Source organism: Parasteatoda tepidariorum, chromosome 7 (assembly GCF_982258835.1).
Source record: "Parasteatoda tepidariorum strain Cologne lab strain chromosome 7, Ptep-v5.0, whole genome shotgun sequence".
NCBI classification, from domain to species: Eukaryota; Metazoa; Arthropoda; class Arachnida; order Araneae; family Theridiidae; genus Parasteatoda; species Parasteatoda tepidariorum.
Genome location: NC_141761.1, coordinates 113,061,427 through 113,088,526, shown reverse-complemented (window position 1 = coordinate 113,088,526; position 27,100 = coordinate 113,061,427). Strand labels below are relative to the sequence as shown.

General features: G+C 29.0%; 1 protein-coding gene and 1 pseudogene across 2 annotated transcripts in view; both read left to right on the top strand.

The window, feature by feature from the left end:
• The window catches only part of EndoB (SH3 domain containing GRB2 like, endophilin-B), a 47,598-nt gene extending 37,575 nt beyond the window's left edge, over positions 1 to 10,023 (top strand). For both annotated transcript variants that reach the window (XM_016064338.4, XM_016064337.4), the window contains 3 exons: positions 270 to 370; positions 6,568 to 6,739; positions 9,195 to 10,023. In XM_016064338.4, coding sequence (XP_015919824.1) covers positions 270 to 370; positions 6,568 to 6,739; positions 9,195 to 9,302 — 381 coding nt within the window. In that variant the 3' untranslated portion in view covers positions 9,303 to 10,023. The remainder of the gene's footprint in view (positions 1 to 269; positions 371 to 6,567; positions 6,740 to 9,194) is intronic.
• Positions 3,124 to 4,074, top strand: LOC147807402 (uncharacterized; annotated as a pseudogene).
• Positions 10,024 to 27,100: the final 17,077 nt, after the last annotated feature.

The following is a 27,100-nucleotide window of genomic DNA, read 5'->3' as shown; positions in this document are numbered from 1 at the left end:
AGTAAAAGAAAAAAAATGTGATATCAAAAATGAGAAAATATATGGAAGAAATTTTGCACGAAACTCTGAAGCAAAAATCACTATTCACAAATGACCCTTGCGATTAACATCAAGAAAATTTTCTCTACAAGCCTAATCTGCTTAATCTTTCAAATATATGAAATATAATAGAAAGCTCTGATCTGCTTTGGCCAGTTTCAAATGAATCAATTCAACATTATATTGAACTTTTTATATTTTAATAAATTGAATCTTAAACATGATTTCAGGCCAATCATTTACGCTGTTTGAGCGATTTTGTCGAGGCACAGGCAGCATTCTACAATCAGTGCCAACAGTTCATGGTTGACTTACAAAAAGAACTTACAAGGTATGCCACATTATCTGTTTTTACAAATAATTTTACTTCTTAAGCTTAATATACTCTAATGACACTTTTTTTTGCAAGATAATGAAAGGACTCAAAATTCTAGAATTTTTTTTTTATATAATGTTATTGTGAAGTATAAAAATCAATTTTTTAAAAGCTGCATAAAACAAAATCGCAGTTTTATAGCTTTTCATCACTTTTTACACTTTTTTTTCTTTTTAAAAAGTGCCAGCCAAATTTGTAGCTCCTAAAGTTTTTACACCAAAATAGCATTTTTTTTCATTGTGTATGTTTTTAGTGTAAAAGCTCATAGAATGTTTTGTACATAAATTTTTGCATAAATTGCACAATTGTTTTTTAAAAATCAAAATCTTCATAAGTATGTTGTTCATAACAAAACTATGCAGTAAAAGAAAATAATTCTATATTCCATTTGTATAATGTTATTTTAAATATGCAGTTTAAATTTGAAGTCAGTCCGAAATTATTTTTCCAAGTTAAGAATTAATGTCTTGAATAATGTAGCTTTAAGCCCTTTCTTCAAATATTGTATTGAAATTATAATTAATCTTTTTAACTAAAATTTAAAAAAAAAAAATGGAAATAATTTTGTTTGAATTCTAGATGGTTAAACATCAATTATTTACTAATTGTGCATAAATTTTTACATAAATTGCACAATTAAAGAAAAAAATCAAAATCCTCAGAATTTTGTTCAGAACAAAACTATGCAATAAAAGGAAATAATGCTACATTCTTTCTGTAAATAATGTTATTTTAGATATGCAGCTTAAATTTGAAATCGGTCTGAAAATATTTGTCCAAGTTAAGAGTGACTGTGTTGTATAATGTATCTTCGAGAAATAAATTTCCTTTCTTTGAATATTGTATTCAAATTATAATTTATCTTTTTAACAAATATTTTTTTAAAGCAATGGAAATTATTATTTTTTTTTTTGAACTCTAGATTGTTAAACATCAATTATTATTTATTTCTTACGAAAATGTATTATTTTTATAAAAAATGAAAGTAAGTTTCTCAGTTTCAAATAATAAAATGATCAAATGAATTAATAATTTAATTCAAGCACAATTTTTATTTTTTACACAGATTTTTTAACACTTTAGAAGTTTTGTCCTTGTAAGTAGTGTACTGAAATTTTTCTGAATTGTCTAGGGCCTGCTTTCTAACTTTGGTACTTAAGGAAAAAATAGGGTAATATGAGGGAGGATTTGAGAAAAGGGAAAAATGCACTTTCTTCACTGTGAGTGGGATTTTTTGAATGTTGTTTTGATTGCCATTTTTTATTGCCTCTGCTGTCTCGTTAAAATTGCTGTCTTATTATGTCCGATGATTTAAAAAAAAAAAAAAAACGGCCCCTTTTAGGGCCAACTTACATTAATACTGTTGACGACTTGGAACGAAATTCAGCTAATGATTTTTTGGATGTGGACAAACCTATGGTTTCTTATACTGATGCTGGCAATATGGAACGGAATACGGACGATGATTTTTTGGATATGGACAGTCCTATTGTTTCGCAAAATGTTGCTGATGATTTTGTGCTTATTGAACAAAGTGTTGATCAGGAGCCACAAGCAGTCTTGAATATAGTTCTTGCAGAAAGATGTTTAAAAATAGAAAAATTTTACGAAAATGTGCTTAAATTTCATTTGGCTGAAATTCAATCTCTGTGTCCTTCATTAAAACAAGGTAAAGTTTTTCAATTCCCTTGATATATGTGTTCAAAACAATATAATGATATTTGCAATCTACGTCTTCAAGAAAAAACTGCTCATGGAATTATTGATACAAAATCTGATGATTGCCCCATGTGTAATTTTACGGGATCAAAGAAGGATTTGAAAATACATTTTGAAGCAGATCACGACATTAATATTGAAGAAGAAACTCTTCAATTCGAAAGTGAAAGTGACTTTGTAGCATGGAAAGCTAAACTGGAGAAGCTTTGTTAAAGAACATGGTGTTGCCCATGCTACTGCTGGTGTGGAAAAACAGTTCTTCATTTGTAACAGATCTGGTTACTATAAATGTAAAGGTAAAAGGCTGAGACACTTAAAAATGCAAGGCAGTAGAAAAATAAATGGCTATTGCCCTGCTGGCTTCACTGTGAATAGTTCCGCAGGTGGGTGCCTTGTAAAATATATCAAAATACATATTGGCCATACAAATGGAATTGGACATTTGTCATTAACCGAAGAAGAAAGAAGTTTCTTTGCTGCTAAAATTGCAACAGGGACTTCATTTAATAAAATTTTAGATGATGTTAGAGACAATATCCCTCCATCTAGAATTAAGCGAGTTCATTTGCTAACAAATAAAGGCCTGCATAAAATTCAAATGGAATTTAAAGTTGAAGCTTGTGGTCTTAAAAGTGATGCCGCAAGCATTGATCTTTGGGTGAATCACAAAGATAATAAAGATGTCTTATTTTATAAATTTCAAGAGAACGATTGTCCGAAGCATCAAAATTTTCAAAGTGATGATTTTGTGCTTATTATTATGACTGAGGCACAGAAAGAAATGCTAACTAAATATGCTCCTGAATGCATATGCATCGATTTTCAACTGTCAACATTGCTAGTCCTCATTGACATGAGGCAAGGACTTCCATGCACCTTCACGATTTAAAATCAAGATTCATGTTCTGTATTTTTTAATGAGATTAAGGAAGTTGTAGGGGATATCTCAACTGCAATTTTTATGCCTGATATGGCTGAAACATATTATAATGCTTGGTTATCAACATTTGACACTATCCCTACTAACAGACTATTGTGCCTGGCATGTTGATAATGCCTGGAGGAACAATCTTCACAAAATTAAAAACCAAGATTTACGTGTTTTTGTGTACAAAATTTTAAAAACTTCGATTTACAAAATTGATATAAATACATTTGAAGTTCTGCTAAAAAACAATAAAGATATGTTTTCTTTAAGTGATGATTTAAAGCAGTTTGGAGACTACTTTTTTCAGTATTATGGAAATAATTCCGCGTGCTGGGCTTATTGTTATAGAACAAACCTGGGAATCAATACCAACATGCATCTTGAAAGTATGCACCGGACACTGAAATATATTTAATTCAAGGGCAAAAAGGTAAAAAGGTTAGACAAATCTGTTATTCAGATTATGAAATTCATCGGAGATAAACTGTATGATAAACTTGTTATTTTACATAAAGGCAAGCTAGTACCAAAGCTGAGTGACTTGGGTCTGAGACATCAAACTAGCCTTGCATTATCTCTTGATTTTGTTAATGAAATAAAAGATTCATTCGTTGTACTTTCTTCAAATGACCATGCAACAACCTATATGGTAAAAAAGAACAATAAAAACTGTTTATGTCAACTACATTGTGATGAATATGATTCCTGCTTACATGCATATACTTGCACATGTATAGATGCAAGTATTAAAAATAATATGTGCAAGCATATTCATTTGACATCCAGGTACTTACAGGCGAAACAGTGCATTGATAAAGTAGGTGGGAAAACAACTAATTTATGTATTGATGCAGATAAAGCTGATAAAGATTTTGAAGAAAATGTTATAGTTACAGAACTTTTAAAGGAAAGTGGGACAGTGAACATATCATTAATTGAAGCAAAAGAGGCTTCGATAAAAAAATTTAGTGATATGATTTATGGTATCAAAGAAGAAGTATTCAGAAGTTAAAATTTTAAATGACACATATAAATCAGCTCAAGTAAAGTTGCTGGCTCATCATAATTCTACCACTCCTCTAAATCCTTTGCCTCCAACAAAAAAAAGGAAAAATTGCTCCACAACGGCGGCTATTTTCAGCTAAAAATAAAAGAGTTAAACTTAATAATGCTATTTCAAATCCTACCGTCCAAGAGTCCCAAGATATTGCTTTATCTCTAATTATGCCGAAATGAATTATGTGAAGTCTTTACATAGCAGTTAATAGTATAAGTAGTTTTTTTTCTATCAACATATGAAGGGAAACCAGTATAAACTTTATTTTATTTGTATAGGCAATTATAATGTACTATTTGTTTGTATTGAAGTGGCAAACAGCGATGTTCAAGTTTCACTTATCCTTTAACTCATATTTGCTTTCTTAAAACTTCAATTGTTATCCATGTTATTAAGAAGTAAGAAATTAATCAGAAAAGAAAATGATTAAAGAAATAATTGATATTACAAGCAATAAAAGAAAAAATTGTACTGTTTTCTTTTTCTGGCAAATCAACTTTTTATTATAAAATAAAAAAAGTTAATTTTCATTAATCAATTGCTTAAAATTTTTTCCCTAGTAATTATTTGTTTTTCATTATTTTTTTTCTTTCATTTTTCTATAACATGGAGAATTTTAAAATCAGCTCACATATTCCTTTCAAATGATGCAAGTGGGCAGAAATGATCATCCTACTGTTGTTCCGTAATGATAGATGAGTAGGAAATAGGCAGGGAATTTTCAAAATAACTTTTAAGCAATGTGCATGTGCATAACTGGTTTCCATAGTTAGAATGCAGTCTCTAGAAACTTGTAAATTTTTCTACCTTGCATCTCGTTGAATAACATGGAGAAAACCAATTTTTTGCAGGATTTTGTGATTAAAATTCACTGACTTTTTAAAAAATCATCTATTTAAGTAAAAATAAAACGAATTTGAAAAAAATATTGATTTACAAACTTAAAATTTTTTTATTTTAAGCTTGTTTAAATTATTTTATTAATTTTCATAGTTTTGAAACTTATAAATAAATCTCAAAGGTATTTTTTATGCTGTAAATTCCAGTACTTTAGTCAAGAAATTTTAAAAATATTAAAATGCTTTTAAGTTTTTCAGACCAAATAAAAACAAAGTGAATTTTAAGATAATTATAGTTAAATATTGATTTTCCTTCACACACATACACAAAATAAATTCCAACAGAAATTTTTAATAATTCTTGATCTTAAAACGTAACCTTTTAAACCACATTTTATTATAATTTTTATTACAAATAGATTTCTGAAATTCACAGTTTAAAAAGAAACTCAGTTTTGTTCCTTGAATTTTCAGCCTATGCCTTGTGAAAGCAAATGTTTTTTGTAATCTCTCTTAAAGTTTTTTTTTTGTTGAATATTAGCATAAAAGTTCAAAGTCTTATAATTTTGAAAAAATGTGCTTTTTAGCAAAAAAATTATGAAATACACATGGATATTTTCTTACTTGTATAATGTTTTAAAAATATAAATTGTACAATTCTGTTGCTATATTTGAAAAGTTTGTAATGATCCAGGAATCAATTTTGTCAACAAACTTTCCATTTTTAACTGTAGATTTATAAACATTCGTTCTACGGGCAACACAAAGTAAGTTAACTATGTTCATTTCCATTTTAGAAAATGAATAATTACTAAGCAACTTTTCAGATTTAAAGTGTGTTTTATTGCTTTTTGTACTCAATAAAACACAAATCAAATATATTATGTTCTGTCTGAGAGACGAATGCTTACGAATAGTGCATCTCCCATGCATGTGTATGAATCTGCAGTTGAAGTTAAAATTTTTTTTATTGCGATGCATTTTGCATTTTTATTGCGAAATAAATAAATAAAAAATTGCCTTAAAAAGGAGCTGAAAAATAGTTTTTATTGCAGAGATGATTGAGCTCTGGAAAACAAAATTTCCTGATTTTTTCCAGAAAATTTCGGGAATCCAAGGAATTCAGAAGTTTCAAGAAATCACATATCTCATTTATGTATAAAAATTCGTGTATATTTTATTTAAAAATATTAGAACTGGAATTTATTCTTGTCATCTCCTTCATTTGTAAATATTTTTTCTGGTAGAATAATAAATGTGATTTGAGATACTTATACATAATTATTCATTTAAATTATGCTGGATATAATTTATTTAGGAATTCATGTTGTGAAAATATAAATGATTTAAATTTATTAATACATAAATTTTTTGAAATGCGTCCTCAATGATTTTACTCAGAAATTTTCAAGATTTTTGAGTTGGGCTCACAATCACCCCTGTTATTGTTGTATGTTGATGTTATAAAAAATCACTCAGTAAATAATAATAGTTGCATGCTCTTTACATTAAGGATATTAATGTTAAAAAAAAAAAACATCATTTCAAAGTGTATATGTTATTTTAAATTGTTTGTGCTTTAGAATTAACCAATTCTTATCATCTACAGCACATCCACTGCTTCAAAACCTAAGAGCGGTGGTTATCAAGGTCTTTATCCGTCTTCACCCAGTCCTTCAGACATGCCCCTCAATTCCCTTCCTGATGACAAGAAGAGAGCCAGGGTGCTTTACAATTATGAAGCTTACGACACTACTGAATTGTCCTTAACTGCAGATGAGGTATCTTTCTTCTTTTTATTTTTATTTTTATGAGGTTTATATATATCTATATATATGAAGTAAATTACTTTATCTATATATCTATATGCATATGTATAGTAATTTACTATATATATATAGTTAGAATGAGCCATAAAGCAAAATACCTCTATTTACGCTTTTAACTCAATTTGCGCTTCTGTTTTCATATTTCGTTATCTGGCAATCTTATAAGGAAAATATTTGAAATCATTCTTGAAAGATTTCAGTGCATGAAAGTTCATTTGAATTTGCTACTTGCTTTATTGATTTCGTTTTGTGTTTTGTTCTGTTTTTTCTTTACTTTTTATTTTTATTTTCTGTTTTTTACATATGTATTACTGAATGCGTTCTATTTTGGTTCAATTTTTTTTAGTGCTCCTCACATTATTGTATTGATATTTTTTGCTTTGGCTATATTGATGCAATATTAGAAAGCACTCCTTTTTGCGGATATAATCGTGTGAGCTGATGAAGAGATTATATCTTTTTCATTTTCTGAAAATTATTTTTTAATAATTTTTCTTTTTCTCTTTTCTTTAATCGTTATTATTTTCCTCATTTTCTCTATATTTTTAACTTATATATATATATATACTGCTGAAATTAATTAAGAGAATTTGCATATTTTATTGAATTTCATGAAAAGAGCTGAACTACTGCTTTTAGACAAAAATGTAAATCTTATGCATAAAATATGTAATCATGTGTAGACGAAGCCTTTAGAGAAACAGGCTATATAAGTGCGTGTAAGTTTAAGGCACATTTCATTCGCTTGCACCCTCGGCAAATTTCTTGGTGTTATTTTGCAGCAATAGGTTAAATTCAAATTGTAACAGTAAAAATGAGTGGCCACCAACGCTTAGATGATGGAATGAGGTTGGGAATTGCGGGGAGGAGAAGCAGACCAATCTCAGGTCCAGATTTATAGAGAGTTCAATTTTACACCCAGCGTAATTTATCAGTAGTGTATGATTTATTTCTTAATACTTCTCATTAATTCAATAATTATTTGTGAATAAATTTAATGAATACTAATACTTGTCTTTTTAATTGATACTTGCCATTAATTTAAATTTTATTTTGCTTTGGTTATATTTATTATTTGACATACTTAGAAGAAAATATTGGGAATGCTGCCATAAACTATTCTTTGCTTTGCAATTTTAATAAAAAAAAATATTATGTCTGTTGAAACTTTAAATGGCTTCTATAAGTTGTTGATCAAGGTTCATAGAAAACGAGTCATAAATTTATTTAATAATTGAAAATAAAACCCTTAATTCTGTTTAAATAACAACAAATTTGAAAATATTCTTTATTTTGTTAAAAGATTTACCTGTTTCCATGTAAATGTTTTTTGCAAATTTGATTTGAAAGTTGTCAAGTTGAAAATATTTATGTTAAAAGACAACAGGGCAAAGTAAACTAAGATTGCAGCATTTCTCTGATGAGATATGAAGTTATAAAAAGGCTAATAAAAATATAATGCAAGTGAAGTGCAAAGTACTCTCTTGCAAATTTTATTTTTTATTTTTTTCCCTTTTTATTAACATTGTTTTAATTTAGTATGTTAATAAAATAAAAAATTCTGTTTGTGATGAATACAGTGAACTCTCGCTACTACGATATCCAATACAACAATAACCCCCTCTATTATGATAATGTTTCGTGGTCCCGACGAACTTTCATATGAATGAATGTTATCCTCCTCTCCATATTACGATATTCTCTGAAATAATAAACCCCTTTAAAACAATTTTTTCCCCAAATTTCAACCTTAGTTTCTCCATTTATTATAGGTTTTCTAAAAAATGGCAAAAATGTTATCTTATCATCTTTTGCCATTTTTCCATTTTCTTTCTAACAAGAGAAGACTTACTGCTGACAACCCCAAAAGCTTCCATTCTTCGAATTGTCTCTTAAGAAGACACAGATGTAACATTTCTATCTGATTTCATTTCCTTTATGTTAAAAGCTGATCATGAGTCACAAATCACATTAACACCTGAAAGAGAACTTTTTCTGTCGAGGGTGGGTGGAGACAAACAAAAATCATTTTCAGACTTTGAACTCAATGTATATACTTTGTTGGTTGACTTCAGTCAGTAAAATGAGTAAACAAACAAAAATATCAGATTATTTTCAATAAACAATTCAATATTTTCAAGTGTGTTTGCGATCTTATTTTATTTCAAATGTTTTTGATATTTAACCATTATTAACACTCTTCCAAATTAATTTTTTATAAAATATATACATTTATAGTTAATACATATATAACATAAAAGTTAAAGAAAAATCTTTTCCTGTCCCCAAAGTATGTAGACGCTTGATATAACAATATATCCCTCTACAACAATATATTTATTTCGTCCCAAGAAAATTGTTGTAGCGAGGTTTTACTGTATTATTTGAAACTTCTATTCTTTTTTAGGTAATTGTTGTCAGTAATCTTGCCGTTCCGGACACAGATTGGATGATGGGTGAACGAGGCACAGAGAAGGGAAAAGTTCCAGTTGCTTACCTCGAAATATTGAATTAGTCCTTAAAAATATATCTCTTAGTCTTAATATTGAACTCTTAAAATAATAAATAGCCATAAATTGAGTGATAATTAAGATTCATGCATTGTTTAAGGATGCCTTCCAGTGCGAGTTTTCTATAATTTCTACAGATTTTAGTTTGCACAGAAAGTTTTTTGAAAAATCATAGGCAGAGTGAAAGAAATTTTTTTGGAGCGTTAGGTTTTCTTTTTTTCCTAAAAAAACTGTGTTAATACTATACATAGGCAATGTACCATGCATTTTATCCTAACTATATATTTTTCTCTCCGTCAAAACATTATTTAAGAATAAAAAATTTATTAAATGTTTCTTTAAATTTAATAAGTATTTTATGTTTTATGCCAAGAAGTAGATAAGCTATTAGATAAAAAGATAGGCTATAAGATAATATAAGCCTTGTGCTATGTTGAATGTAAGCAAAAATGACATGAATAAAGCATAAATAAGGGTTGAAGGAGCAGAAGAAGGTTCTTGTCTATGGAAACAAAATTATAGTAATGTCCATTACTGCACCTTTATTTGTGCTTTATTTATGCTCTTTTTACTTTATTCAGTTATTTTATGTATTTAAGAAAGAGCAGTTTATGTTCACAATAATCTCTCTCAAACTTTTTTTAAACTGAATTTTAAAAATAAAAATCACGATATAATATTTTGTTTTACTTCTAAACCATATAAACTGTTTTTATTTATTATTTTTTTTTAATAATAATAAATAAAAAAAGTGCTTTTTTGGAATTTAACCCACCGGCAGTTTAGAAAATTGGCGAAATTGGGAGAATATTTCTCCCTTATACACTATTCCTCTATCTATTAACATGGAAAAACCGGTTTTGCTATGCAGAGAAGACTGCTGTTTTAAATATGACTTTTTACATGCCGAACCGCCAGTGGGTTAAAAATAAGAAATGACACTGAATACTCTTTTGGATTCCGAGTAGGCCACATGTCCCTCCATGCTATACCTATGTAAGAAGTGGAACAAAACAATTTGCTCATTTTTTAATGCTTTCATAAATTTTCTTGCAATTTTTTTTAAAAATTTATGATCAACCCATCTAAAATTTTTAATATTTAGCAAAATTTTTTACAATGTGGAGATAAACCCTAATTTTTTATTTGGCTAAATGCAAATTTGTTTATTTGTTTGGTAATTATTATTTTTTTATAGTTGCTTATAACTATATAATATTTTGTATGAAACAATAGAGAATAGTTCTGTGCAACAATGGAAAACAAACGTTGCTGGTTGGCTTTCCTTGCAAGTCTCTAGTTGTTGATCTGCTTGAAGATCTATTGAAACTAGCTAACATTTAGTGTAATTTGTGGTGTAGAAATTTGTAAATTCTTTGAAGTAGCGTTGGCTTTTTTCAACTTCAAGTACTTTTCTGTTAATGGGACAGTAGCTAAATTGGCACCAATGCTAGATACAATCAAAAGTGCTATGGTGGTTGATTGTGATGTTATTAAAAAAATGTATGTACTGTAACTTTATTCTAGGTTATTCTATGCTTCGAAATTAATGCCCCATAAATAGATAAGTACTGAATTTTTGTTATTTTTTTTTCCTCACTCACATTTAAAACTTGATGATTAATTTTCACTCTTAATTAAAAAGCTATCTTTTAAAAATGTTTATAAAAAATATTAAATGTGCAATTAAAAAGTAAAATATTAATTTTTTTTCCTCACTCACATTTAAAACTTGATGATTAATTTTCACTCTGAATTAAATGCTATTTTTTAAAAATATTTATACAAACTATTAAATGGGCATTTAAAAAGTAAAATTTTCATTTTTTTTCCACTCACATTCAAAACTTGATAATTAATTTTTTCTCTTAATTAAAAAGCTATATTTTAAAGATATATATAAAAATTATTTAATTAGCAATTTCTAAGCGAAATATTCTTTTTACTTTTTTATGTATTTTTTGCTTCTTTAGTTTTCAAAGTGCTTTAATGGTTTGCTTTTTTTGCACAATAATCAAATGTAAGCTTATTTTTTTCAAAATCATCTTACTGGATGTTAATATAATTTATGTCATAAAGGAATTCTTATGTCTAAAATCAGGCAAAAAATACAAAAAAAAAAAAAAAACGAAAAGAAAAAACTGGAAGCAATTACGTAATATTTTTGAAATATTCCTGAAATGCAAAAGTTGGATTCTTTTAAATTTCAGTCGAAAAAAAAGTTCAAAAATATGCGGATCAACATGCGGAATTGTTTTTACCATTTCTATTTTATTTCTATAAATTTTTTTAAAGTCCCTATAATTTTTACAGGAAATCTTTAAAATGTATTTTTATTTGTGTCTTATGCACGCGGAATTCTTTTATTAAAATATTATATTTCCTGATGTATAAGTTAACTTTTCAAGTTAACAAAATGTAATGAACGTGAGGTGTCCTGCAAATGACACGTATCTGTCATAAACTTTTAAATCATAGACCTAATTCTAACAATAATTAAAGTGTGTGACTAATTTTAACAATATTTATTTTCTGTGTGTACATAGTTATTTTCAGTATACTTCATATAATTTATACCTAAAAAGAAAGAAGAGTATTATAATATTGGTAAGGCTGCTTTTCTGTCAATGTTAATGACCTCTAAGCACACCCATCACTTGTGCTGACAATCAAGCATTGAGTAACAATCAAGCAATAAAATCTTGCAAAGTGCACAATTGCAGGGAAATGAATTTTAAGAGCTCAGTAAGCAGATAAGCAAATAAAAAGCTGCAAGAACGAATTACAGCTTGTAACATAGCCTGGAAATCACCCAATGATTATATTGATCCTGTTTCTCATCTTATAGTACCTTGATATAATAATATTTTTGAAGTCCTGCAATTTTAAATTCTTTAAACCATGTTTTTTTAACTGAAAAAAGAAATCTGGATGAAGCAAATTAGTTAGCTTTCACAAATATTACTAGTTTAATGAGTTTCGATGTATTTGTGGGAAGCTTTTATAAACTACAGAAAAATTCAGTTTTCTAATTTAGTGTACTATTGAAATGTAATAACATATTTACTTCAAAAAAAATCAATTTGTGGTTTACCCCCATTTTTTAGTAACTTTTTTTGCTCTTTGGAGGCTAAATTTTTCTTGCTGAAAAAATGCAATTAATGAAAGCTTCAATTGGCATTTTAATATTAATACTTAAAGTACTACTGAAAATTATATAAGAAAAAGCGTCAGGAAGGAAGAATTTTTCAGGGGGGCTAGCTTTGACTGATGATTAAAATTTTATCCATGTTTCATGAAGTAAAATAAGAAAAATGTTCAACTTATACACCTGAAAATATTGTCAGAGGAAGAAAAACATAGTTATTTAATTAATTCTATTTTTTTAAAATGGAAAACATTTCCCTTTTTTTATTTCTCTGTGATAATAATCTGATCACATGCTTTTAAAAGAATTTGTAATTACTAAAATGAATTTTAAGTTTATTTAGTGACTGCTCAGTTTAATGTGTAAGGTACAACCACTTTCACATTATTTTGATTAAATAAAAAAAATGAATTTCAGTATCTTGGCAATTTGCAAGGTAATAAACGTAGTTACCAGTAACTTTTTTATGAATGAATTCCAGTTATATGTGAGAAATAAGTGAAAGAAAATCTCATTAAAGGATTTTGAAACAACTTATTTAATTTGTCTTAAAATTTTCTTTCCTTGTACATATAATTGTGTTTTTTGTGTTAACTTTTATTATTTTTGTGAAGTGACTGTTTTGTTTTAATTTAAATAAATTTGCTGTTTAGTCTTTTGTGAAATTAAATGCTTTTAAGTTTTAATTCCACGCTTTTTAAAAGCATTTATTCCAAAATCAGGCTCTCTATTTGAGCAAATGTCTCAAAATTTACTGTTACGAAATAAATATTTTTTATTATTTGATTCTGTCTCTTACACTTCAATAGGGATATAACATTTTTACATAATAATATAAAATTAAAGAAGTTGGTAAAATAAATGATCTGTATAAATATTTTATTTTATTTGATCATTATTCATTTTGTCACTATTAATTTCAAGTAAAAATAATTTTGCGTTTCAATTATAATATTCTTTTACAAAATAGATAATAATAATTTGAATTAAAATTTGTAATTAAATTATTTTTGAAAGAAAATACTAGTTTAAAATTAACACTGGGGAACATTTTTTTTGTTGTTTTCTACTGTATGAGGTTTTTCAACAGAACTTAGATACTCTCATATCACCGTTTTCAAATGTGCTATCAGTTTTTCTCTCCAGCTATAGTTTTTTTTAATGACTTTTTTTAAAACTATTTTTTGTCATGAGATTTTTTTAAACAGATCTTAGATACTCTCATATAGACATTTTCAAATGTGCTCTCAGTTCTCTCCAGCAATAGTTTATTTTTATTTATTTATTTATTTTTTTAAGTGCCTTTTTTAAAACTAATTTTTGTCAAACTATAACAGTTTAAATGCATTATATATAACAGAGGCTTGCATTAATGTTGTGACAAACTTTAAAAAAGTTCTTAAAAAAAGTTAGGACACATTTTCAATGATAGGAACCCATTTTTTAAATGTCATGTCACTTAGGGCGTTTTCCTATTATGAAATGTTTCTTTATGTGCTTCTGAAGAGATGATAATACGGATAATAGTATCACCACTACATTTCTGGTCATGAATCTTAATACAATTTTAATCCTGATTATGTGCCCTAACTTCCATAAAAGTTTGTCTCAACCTCACTTTTTTAAACTTTTGTCAAAAATGTCATTTAATAAAAAATCGCTACCTTTAGGAGGTAACTAATTTCAAAATTGAAATCCACTCACCCCGACAAGACTTGAATAAATGCAATGAAAAATTTGTCCCCCACAGTAATCAGTGCAGTTGAATTTCAATCCTTTCCATTGTATTTTAATTTTTAAACAGTGGCACCCTGAACTCTACTGGTCCACCTTGCAAACCATCTTATAGCAAGCTTTTTAAGTAATATCTGGGGTTTGTTAATGTAACCATATTGAGTCCCATTGCGGGCCCTCTAATTTGTCTATAATTATTTCCTTATGTATGGTAGTACAGTATCTTGCAATATAGTATTTGACCAGGCTTGAAAAATTATAGGTTAATATTAAGGGGAAATGTGGGGCATTATATATGTACTGTATAAGAGCGGCAAAGTTTTAATATTAACTTTTTTATTATATACGCACTTAGAAAAAAATATTACGTAAAGGAATATTTTATTAATGTTTCAATATTCTAAACTAAATAAAAAAATATATTTTATATAGTTTTTAATAATTGACCATGGCTGGTTTTCGCGCCTGCGGCCACAAGACTAGCAATCTGTTGCTCCACATTACCAAATCCTATCGGTCCACCTGGCTCATAGCCTTATAACTAGCATTTTAAGTAACTTTTGTGGTTTTTCAATGTAACCATATTGGGCCACATTGTGGGTATATAAACATTTAATACCCCATTACTATAATTATTTCCTTTGTTATGATAGTATAGTATCTTGCAATATAATATCTGACTGAGTTTGAAAGTCTGTTGAGTCTTCATATTGGTTCATCCCTTCCGCAAAGCAGAAAAGTTCGGAATCTAGCCAATAAATTGGCGTTAATCCTCGGCGTAATTGGCTTGTTGAAACTGTAATGTTATGGTAGTTATTGTGAAGAGAACTTGTGAAATTATTTGTTGTGAGAGACTTTATTTGTGTGTGTGCTTCTAGGGTTGGCTGGTTAAAACCGATGTGGTTCAAACCACGCTTAAAACCAAACGGTTTTTTATATATATAAGGAAAAAAAAACCAATGAAAATCTTGTTAATAAGTAAAATTTTTATTTATATAAACTTTTCCAATTTGAATATTAATGGAAAAAAAAAGAATTTTCTCACATTTCTCACAATTTTAAGTGTATTGCGAATTGGGATTTGTACTACTTTAAAGAAACATAAATCTGCAATTTTTATATGTTGACATACAGTTGAAGCGGTCAATGTTAAAAAGGGGTATGTAAAATTTTTATGAAAATAAGTTTTTTGTTGGTTTTGGAATATCAATCACCGATTATCAAATACCGAGTAATCTTTTATAATTCCTAAAGAAGAGAATCCAACAGTTTGGAATCGATTAAAGCAATCTTTTTGCAATTGACAAAGTTTTTTTCTTCTTCTCGAAAGTGCAGATTTGTAATAATACCCCCTTTTAACATTGCTTGCTACTATTGAGTTTCGACAAAAAAACCTATGTAAGACAAATTGTTGTGAGCTTTTCATAAAAATTTAATTGTAACATAAAAATTTAAGATAAAATCATGATGCTTCTTAAAAATACTTAAAATAAAATAGACTATAACTAATTTAATGTGTCCGTTTTATAAAATTAGCTTTCATGTAATTATTGAACGAGTAAAAGTTTTTCAATTTTTATTTTTTACTTGTTAAAGATGCATAATGCTAGCTACAGTCAAAAATATAAATGGGAATGAGGTGCTTTCTAAATTTTATTTTTTTAGTTTCATTTTAGACTTATTCTTGTGGAATTAATTTTAATTTCAGAATTATTTTTGTTGTAAACGAATTTGTTCTGCATACAGGCAGAGTGTTTATATTCATTATTATAATGTTTTGAAATTGTAATTTTTATGATTAAAAAAAAAAAAAAAAAAAAAAAAACGTTTAAGAAAAAAATTTAAATTTTTTGTTTAAAATATTTTTCTCTTGTTTATTTTATATTGCAGTACGTCAATAAGGATATTATTGAATGTTAAGTTCCATTAGTATCATCCATTAGCAACATTCCATGACAAAGTAATTTGTTCCTTGTTTTTTTTAACAATTAGAATTAAAACATACCTTAGTTATTTTATGTGTATGCAGCCATGTTTGCTTTTCATCGTTCTATTTATTTTAAATATATTTTAATTAAAATGTAATGTCTTTAATATCTCATGCTCCTTTATATTAAAATTTATTTTGATTCAATAAAAAAAAAACAAGAAATTTTCATCCAAACAAATAATTGATATAAATGCGACAAAATGCTTGCTGATAAATAATGACATTTATATAAATAGTGTTGAAATATAAAATTTTTATATATATTGTCTTTCAACATGGAAACTTATTTTTTACAAGCACTACTAAAATAAGATTTAGATATTAAATATTTATTTGCATGCTAAAGTAATAAATAAGTTGTAAAGTTATAAATAAGTTGTAAAGTTATAAATAAGTGTATTTAAAGTCTTTAATTGCATTTATTTTATCATATTCTAATCTTTATATGACTAAAGAGAATATTTTTGAATTCTTTATGCAAAATATTAATCAACAATAAAAAAAAATATCTGGGATATTTTTTTCAATGGTTCAGTTATTTTTAGTTTTGCGCTTAAAATACTATTTAACCTTTTGTTTTAAATATACCAACAAAAAGAGCCTGGTTTAAAAAAAAAAAAAAACCTAGATTTTGTATTTTTCGAAAAAATCTTTTTTTTAAAACATTGTTTGCCTTAAAAGTCAAATGTCAAGCCCCAAGGTTGAGCACAACATTGGAGCACGACGAATCTTCAACGACTCATTTAAAACAAGTTTGAAAATAGTATTTATTACTCAATTGAGGGAAATATGCATCAATTAAAATATTAGTACATAGTCATCAAACTTTAACGATAAAAATACATTTATTCAATTTTGTTTTAAGGTGATTACAGTAAAGTAGTCAAATATTCTACATTCAAACCACCATCAAACAGCAAAATCTATCTAAAGATTTCACATTACGTTTTAAGTTATTGTTTAAAAACATTTTGCCATGGTTTTCTCAAAAGTTAGTTGAAAGATTTTTCGACGCCAAAACTTTGCTCATCGGGAAGCAGAATTCATGCTTGTGATTTAAAATCTTAAGGCGCTTTAAATAATTTGTAAAAAAATTGCCATAAGCATCCTTTGATTTTCTTCTTCATCAGAACCAATAAAAGTTTTTTTATTTTAGATGTGAGGCTCTGTTCCATAAACTGGTGTCAGCAACCAACTCATTTATACCCTGATTTCTATTCTCACTAGACTCTCCATATTCTTATTCTTCAGAACCAGAAAAAAAATTCCATAAGGGATGCGACTCTGTTCCACAAACTTTAGGTAGCAACCTATTTTATGCCCTTATTTCTAGACACTTCATTTTTTTTCTCTAATAAATAAGAACGTTTTTCCAGTCAGAATATTCAACCTTGTCCCATAAACGTGTTTCAGAAACATGATTAACAATGTCATAGCTCTTCACACTAAACTCTGGATTTTCTTCTTCACAAAAATTTCAAATAGGATTTTCCTACATCAGGAAGTGGGCATTCGCTCCTATATTCTCATGACTTTATTCAAAAATATCTGAAAAATATGAAGAAAAAAAATTAACTGTAGAAAAGAATAATAAATAAATTTTTATAAAATAAGTAAACTGTCATTTTCATGCAATTTGTAGTATTATTTATATGAGGAAGTCTTTCATGTGAATTTCCAACATTGTTTTCCGCAATGACTGTTAAGACTTCAGTTCAGGTTCTTGCATACTTTTCTCATATTTAGTGACCACAACTTATATTTAAGGATATATAGAGCATGATTGTAGGAAGACCAATGCCCATTTTTCACAAATTCTTTCATCCCCAGGAAGCTTGACTTCGCTTTATGTGGAGGATTATAGAGCATTGAAATGGTCAATCGTCTTTATAGAAGTTTCAATTTCACTGTACTTTTTAAGATGTTGTACTGTTTGAACCTTTATATATATATTTTTGTAAAAATGGAGGAGAAGCGTTTTATTACGCTAAACCATTATGAAATTCAAATGATGAGCTCTCTGTGTACATCTTTGGCTTTACTAGGCGTCATGAGCAATCCTTGCGTATACGCAGTCAATCTAGCAGTTGTAAGGTCTGCAATGTTGGTAAATGAATCCATCTGCGGCTGTACTTGTGATTGAACGATGTTCACGAGGCGTTTTGAATCATCTGTTAGAAAAAGGTCAGTTATTCTTTGAGTACTCTTTGATTTGATTCACGGTATATTGTTCCTTTTTTGTTGTTGTTCAATTTGACACTTTATTTTTCTATTTAGCAAAAAGAACTTTCCATTGGAGATTATTTTGGTGAAATCTCTTTCTGATATCTTATTCGACTTAAGGTAAACGAGGCGTTTTGCTTCATCTGTTAGAAAATGTTCAGTTATTCATTGAGGATTCTTTAGTTCTTTGATTACGTATTGTAATTGTTTGGTTCTTTTTACATGTTTTTTTTTATTTAGCTGCAAGAACCTTCTTTCGGGAATTATTTTGGTGAATTCTCTATCTGATTTCTTAGATAAGATTAGTTTAAGTCAGTCAACTGCTCACATTCAGTTATGTGGTCTGTTTTCGTTTTAAAATCAAAACTATTTAAAATTAAATCGAATTATTTTATTTTTGCAAGCAATTAACTTTGTTCGTATCCAGTTCATAAATGAATCTCCTTGACTCATGTTACTATTAGTTGTAGTGTTGTCAGATAAATTATCCTGAATTTCTATTGCTTTCAAACTATTTGAAGTTTGTGTACTTTTAGCTCTCGTCGTTTTTTTCAAGACAGGCGTTTTCTTTTTCTCAACTTTCGAGTCAATTTCTACATACACTTCTAATTCCCGAACCTCGTGTTCCAATGCCGCATTTTTTTCGTTTTAACATCTCAATTTTCTCATTTAAGTTCTCGCTCGAATTTTTCTACCCATACCTTAGTACGCTTGCAATTCTTACATTTTATTAGTTCGTGTTTTCCAGTTGCTTCTTCCAAAACTAAGATGTTGGCTTTTTTCGGAAGCAGTACCTTCAAACTTACACCAGCAAGGCGTTTTATACCTCGATTCCTATTCACATTACTCTCATGACTTTCTTCACCGTCATGTCTACAAAAAATGCCCCATTTTTGATAAGGCCCCTCTCCGATCTGACTACCATCCTCAAGGAAGCAATGGTCAGCTGCTTTTCCAGAATTCCATCTCAGTCTTCGATCGGACATCAAAAAGCTATGAATAAAATTCAAAGCAAGTTCAATTTGCCTGTCTGAGATGCCCCACACAGAGCGCACGCAACGCTTAAAATTATTTTCCTACAAAGAAAAAAAAACATTATTATTTTCAATTATGAATGATGTTTTAAAACCTTAAAATTAAAATTCTTTAATTAAACTTTATTACACAACTCCTGACGTTCCTCAGAGTATAACACGAGGCTTACAGATGTAAGTGGGCAAAGTAAAATTTCAAATTAAAGGAAACAGAACAAAATTAAAAGTTTAGGTTGTAAACAAAATTACGTATAATATTTAGGTTTTCAGTGCATTTAACAAGCAAGGACGAAACAGAGCGCCAACAGATACCTGAGTTCTAGGTTCCTTTTCTAAGCTTTCTCTTTGCTGTGACTATAAGTTACAATTATTGTGTTCTACAGTTACAACATCCTTGATCATAAGAACAAAAATTACAATTCACAAAATTAAACCTCAATAAGTAGCTGTAAAATTACCTCTGAACTGTTTAAATTTCCTTTGAACATCTCAACTAGTATTTCAGGCTCTTTCATTAGACAATGTTAAGTGTTAAAAGAAAATTTAAAAATTGTCTGAATTTTTGTAAAATTATTTGTAGCTTTTTAACTTTATGTGTACTCGTCAACATATAATTTTTGATGGCAATGAGTTGAGTTTAAAAGCTACAAATAATTAAGAAATTGCCATAAAAAGTGGTGCACCTAGAAAGATTCGTCAGAATAAAACAAAATTTTACATATGTTACTACAACATTGATATGAGTGATTAAAAAAATCAAAAAAGTGCAATTTTTAAATAGAGAAATATACAAAAGAATGGAATGTAGGATGTGATGTAGTCGGGCATTGAGACATGCAAGTTCCTTATAATATCCCGCTGCATCTCGTTCCACAGTTACTGTCAAAACACCGCTCAATAGACTAAACTCGGAGGATGTCCAACTGGTCCCAGATATGCTCGTTCAACAACAAATCTGGGGATCCTTCACTCAATTGGGAGGCGAATGCTCTATCCCCTGAGCTACCACGACTCAGCAGTGTCTTATTAAAAAATAGCTCTTAGGAGCCTTGCTATAAGTGGCAACACATATGGCTGAAGGATGTCATGAACTTACCATTGAGCCGTAGATCAATATTAGGATGGATATTGTGTCGTATGCAATGGCACCCCATTAAAAAAATCTTGTTTCCGCAAATATTTAAGGTTAGTATTTCGAACAATATTAGGATTGCGTGGAAACTAAATTATTAAATCAGAAATCATTTCTTCCGTTTTTTTTACGCACAGAGCATTCGTTTGAAACAATATCATAAGCTATCTCTCTAATTCATCTATTTCTCAAAAACACACTTCACTCTATTTAAGTTGTTAAATGGAGTGTATATTGGATAAAATGTATTTACAGGAATACTAAATAAGTGCATGAAATAAGGTAATCATAAAATTCGATAAAAATACCTTGAAAATATTGATCTATTAACAAATACATTAATCATAAAACTTAGTTTAACAGTTAGTTTTTAAAAAAGACTTAAAATGTTTATTTTTTTGCATAACATAATTTTTAATCCTTAAATATGAAATTTTTAAAATTATATTTTGATCGAAATATAATATGCTCTGAATCAGTTTAGGTTGCTAATTTAGGTTGAATTAAATTTAAATAAAAATTTATATGTATCTATCTACCTGAAGAAGGCTGAAAAGATTAGGATCCTTTTGCCAACTTCCGACGTAGGATGATGTTCTGCCAAAGGCTTGGTTGGTAAGAAGCTCCAGAACCATCATTCCCACAAATCAAAAGATTTGCCCTCAACTACTCATTCACTCTCGAAGTCTTCTGGAGGCCTATATATGTATATGGCAATCCAAGTTCTGACCTGCAAAACAAAATTATTCTTTAAGCACCCTCAAACCGAGTCAAAAGTCAATAATGAAATTATTGTAAATAATGAATGAATGTAAGGTAAATAATGAAATGAATAGGAATTCAAAATATTACTTTGACGAGTAAAATGAATATATTAATGAACAAGAGTAATTAAAAAGTAAAGTTTGAGGTGTGCATTTTGTATTTTAATATTCATTTTAGTCATATTTTTCTGTTTTAAAAATTATATAAAAGAAAACATTCCGTTTTAAAGTCCATTTCAATACTTTGCATCGCAGTGATTTAAAAATATACGAGTCCCACTGTAAGGTAACATGCACTATGATGGTAAGGCACGGTTTTCAGTAGAGTTTAGAAGTCAAGCCTCTCTGGCTGCTTTCGGTGAGCGGGTGGGTAACCTCATTGATCAGCCTGCGAAGTGACCTAGTGTGTATGGTATCGGTTCCCTGTTAAACTATTTTGCGGTAAAGTAACTTCGCTCTCATGTTGTCCGGGTTAAAGGTGGGGAAGCCATTCCTTCTGCAGATAAAAATTTTGCTTTTTTAATGATAAAAAACATGTATGCTGAAGTATATTGTCAAAGAAAATTTTAATAAAAATAATATTATAAATGTATTTTATAATATTTTTGTATTTTATAAATGTTTACATAGTGAAAAAAAAACTGGATTGTTATCGAATTAGCGATTCATAAAATATCGTTTTCATTCAATAAGATAATGCATTAAGGTTGCAGTTGTAATTCATTTACGTCTCTCTGGAGGTACACAGTGGACTATTGGCTACGGTTTTGGAAACATCTCTGTGGATGATCCGGAGACATGCCATCACAATTTTGGTCCTCTGTAGAGGGGATGGCACTCCCGCTTCGATGACCCGGTGATCTGCGAGCGAAGTAGAACAGACTGTGCACTAGTTTGTTCTCTGTGTAATTATGCCAAAAAGATTATAAGCTAGTAATAATCTTAATTATACTTTAAAACTATTCGAATATAAAAAAGTAACTAAATAGGATAGTGAATTTAATTTTAAAATAAAAATACTCTAAGCAATGTATTGCAACAAACTCTAAACAATATTTAATGTTGAGGCAAGGAAAGTGAAATCACTGATAACAGCTCTGCCATCATACGAAGTCAACGCATTATCTGCTTTCAGATCCAAGTGACCGGTCTCGTTAGAGTGCAAATATGCCAGTCCATAAAGAGTGCCAAGAAGTATGATTTTAGGCAGCCTAGGGCACCTGATTGACTCATAAAGTGCCTGTCTAGGACTGTATGTAGCAAAGTGTTCTGCTGTATGAGCGTCACAAAAATTGCTACATTCGGGCTATGGAAGTTAAGGAGGAGGGGGATAATGTTTGGATGAGACAATTTTGGCCAAATTTCAATTTCGCTTTTTTTAGCGACTTCTAGGGGAACAATTTACACGGCAACTTCTCGGCCAAATAAGTCAACCATTTTGTACACATCGCCAAAGGAGCCAGACCCAAGCTTGTGCACGCATACAAAATTATTGGCTTCCAAAATCTTCATGGCATCTCGTGTGCGGTGGCGATGTTGACCTGAAAAATCAGGAGGTTCATACAAATACCGGCCACACTGCATGTTATCAGCGAAATTTCCGAACTTTCTCGAGGTTTCTCGACTTTTCAACTTTTTATCAATACGCAGGATTCAATTCCCAAAATCAATTTGCTGTAAAGCAAGAACTCTAAAAAACACATTCAATCTTGAAGGCACAAGTTAGAATGATCAAAAATGATTTTACACAAGCCTAGATTGCTTTTTAACAATGAAAATGCCTTACTGTTCATACACTTACAATAGATATTTAATTGTTAGTAACTATCAAATTTTTTTTCAACAATGTGATGCCTTGATTATTTTTTCTTTGAGCTAAGAAATCAGAACTAATTGTTAAGAAGTGAAGTGTATAAATTTGTAATTAATGTCATTTAAAGTATCATAAAAAATAGCATTTAAAAGCGAGATAAGAGTCTTGCAATACTTATTATATAATCCTTCTGTGCCATTCAGCATTCATTTTTTTAGAAAAGCTTGTTAAAAAAGTAATAAATAATATATAAGGAACCACATCAAATAAATTAAAATCTTAAATAAAAGCGTTATTTTGTTCATTCTATTTGTTTCCTAAAAGTTTATTTTTTGGTAAAATAGAGCAAGTTAAATGAAAAATAATAAAAATAAAAGCCTATTTTGCTACATAAAGGAAATAGAAGAAAAGTTGATATAATTCAAGCATAAAAAAACATGTATAAATATAGTTCATTCTTATTAAAACTTTCCTTTTTAAGATCTTGACATCTTGAGCAATAGAATTTCAAGTTATAGACTAATTTTGGATTATATTAAGACAAGAAATGCACAAATATGCATTTTAGAAAATATAAACTTGTCTTTTAAGCGGTTAATGACCTGGAATAGCTTCCTAACTCCTCATTTTAGCACCATTCCCTTATTTTATTCATTCCAGAATGAATGGAAAATTTATTGCAAATCAAAAATATCATTTAAGCTTAATAGATTTCTCTTTAATCAATCTTAGAAAATGTATTTGCACAAGAAAACTGAGAAGTTTCGAAAATTGAAATCTCATATTTTAGTTTGAAACCAATTTTAAATGCAAAAAAACCATGAAAAATAGCAATATATATAAACTTTGTAATCATAAAAAATATTTTATTTTTTTAGATAAGAATCTGGAGCTCATAAATTTTGTATGTCTCAGGTATATGCAATAAAAACACACATATTTCAAGAAAGTCTAATTAAGGCTTGAACTCTCTTCATCGGACTTTAACAAACAAACGTATTCTGCTGTACAGTTCCTTTAAATGCAACCAATGTTGTCAATGATGCCTTCTATACAATACCAAATGCAACCAACTAAAAGAAATATGTACATATCTTCTTCGATCTTCGGTATCATAATATATAACGGTATCATAATATATCTTCGGTATTCGATCTTCCTTAAAATATATCCATCGCTTTTCTGCAGGCTTTTGATAACAGCACCACTTTACTGAAACTAGTATAAGCAATAGCTTGGTTCAGTAGCTGTAATAATATTGGACCAATAGCAGTAGTTCAAGTAGTAATGATAGTACTACTGAACTACTATAGGTTCAATAGTAGTAGTTCAGTAGTAGTAATATTACTGAATGAATTTCTGGGGTTAGCTACACCAGTAGTAAACCTTAAAAAAAGAAAAGAAAAAAAAAAAACATCATTATACTGGGCAAATGTACACCGAACTGTGACACTTTAACCCCATGCAATATTATTTGTATACCGAGCAATGACACTAAACCGTAAAAAAATATCAGTGTAGGCACAGCGGCACTTAATTTTTTTTTAAAAAATCAATGTATAAGGTAGGGTATACCAGCCCGTGGCGTTACTGTATATTAAAATTTAAAAATAATTTAATACAATAATTCAACTAGAATTTAATTTAAAACATTGCATAAAGTCTTTCTAATTTCTCATAGGAAGAAAAATGTGATTACTCAAAAATCGCTTCCGTCAAGCTCATGATTTACGAAACTCTAAGTCACTTGAACTGAATCCATCCTGTGATTGATCGAAATTTACTTCCAAATTGCATTTTATTGAATTGTCTGATCGGTAAAATTGACACTTTAAGAATAAAAAAAAAGAAACTTTGTTAAAATCAAATTGTTCCCTTATTTGCTATTATTAATTATGCGAGACAATGAGCTCTATTTGTAAGTGTTTTTTATTCAAAGCAAAATGAACTTTAATAGGATACTTGCAAGGGACGTAGTGAGGGTATCTCGATCCTGATGGGTTGTTGAAACGTGGCATTTGTTTACGTTAGCCACTATTCTTTCCATTCTATTTCAAGAAAGCCCGTTAGATACCAATTCTCTTAAGAGACACATTCTAAATTCTTTCACAAAGATTTTTTTTTCTAAGATTTTAATTCTTTCACTATATATTTACATAGGGAAGACAGGCATGAAGGCATGTGGAACATAAACAACAAACTAATTGTGCATCGAAGTTACCAGGTACACAAAACAAAAATATATCACGGTTACAATAAAATACATACACAAATAATAAATTTAAGTAAAAGAAGTAGGCGAGAAAGAATTAGATTTCAACTAATTCGATTTGCTATACGGCTCTGTATTTAATTCAACTTATGTAGAGAAACTTAGCTTAACTTTAATACACCATTTTTCTGATAAAGATTAGTTGGCGCTGAAGCCATAGGTCACGTGTGTCGGTATCCAATTGTTATAAATTTCGTTAGGTCAAAAGAATACGCAGATCTAAAACAGTAAGCAATACATTTTAAAGCTAAAAATTTCGAAAAAAATTATTTTACTTAATGGTGCTGTTTAAGAACTGAAAGTCAGCATAACCAAATAAATGAGTATGCCCGTTTAAAAGGTAAAATCAGTGTTTACTTTTATGTGACACGTTTAAATGGTAATTAAAATGAAATTTTGATTGCCAATTATTTTTATTTAGCACCAGCTGAATACCCGTTCTTCTCACGGGGTGAATAAAAAAAACTAAAGAATCAATAAATCAGTACTGAGATACTCTGCAAATTCATGGTTGAAACTGAAGGGCAGATACCGACACAACTAAAGAGCTTGATGGAAAAACCAAGCAAGTGACATTTTTAGGGGAATTAGTGAATCAGAGAAAATAACATAAAGTGGTTGCGTCAATATGGGTATGTAATGTAACAGAATTGCCTTCACTTTAATCTTAACAGAACTAATCCACATTTGTTTTTAGCATGCTTGCATAATTTTTGTTTCAAATTGGTCAGTAGCAAATAAAATTAAGCAAAGAATTACAAGTCCCGCCTACTTATAAATTGTGAATAAAATAGTTTCGATACAACTTTTTTTTCGGTTCGAAAATGTAGCTTACCTGGTTCTTCCCCTAAGTTTTTCAATTAACGCAGCAAAAATAATTTAAATTTTCTTATTTAATGTTATTTGTTGCCCTTTTCGGTGGCTTTACGTTATTGAAATAAGAAAAACTCATTTTTTGCAGTTCATCTCAATAAAATAAAGATAATATGTATTTAGCATAACTTGGCATGATTCCATTGCTCGTGGCCAATTCATAATTGTCAAACTTTACCCCTATCAAGTAATTTTCTCTGGTACATATCCCTTTAGTGCATATTTCTAAAGTATCGGTATAAACACTGATTGATATATTCGTGCAGTTTTAATAATCACCAAATATATCTTTTTTTTTTTTAAATATTTTATTTTGTAACCGTCGTTGAACAGCCGACCCAATTTTTGGATTTACAACTATATAGTTCGTTCACCAGGAGTTGGTACTTAGCTCCACCAGTTCGGACGAAGAGCTCATTTCAGCGCAGGAGTAAGAGGAGAAATATCTGAAAATGAGAGAAACTCTTAATGCACCCCAACCGCAAGCAGTGAATTCTTTTTCAGTTATTTCGCTTTATCATCCGCTATTATACTCTTCATTACTCTAACTAATTAAATATATTTTAAATTTAAAAACTGCTATTTTCCCAGCAAAATGTCTCAAAAAGAATAAACATTCACTCGAAAGAGAGAAATATCATCAAATTCATAAAATATTTAATATTAGCGAAATGCACATAAAGATTGCGAAATAAATATTTTTGTCATACGATCTCCCAATCGCAACCTTGTTCAGAATTGTTCACATCCTTTTTCCAAAAATAGCGAAATAGTATCGACGTAAAACCACGTGATGAAGGCGGAGACAAGTGCCAACTCC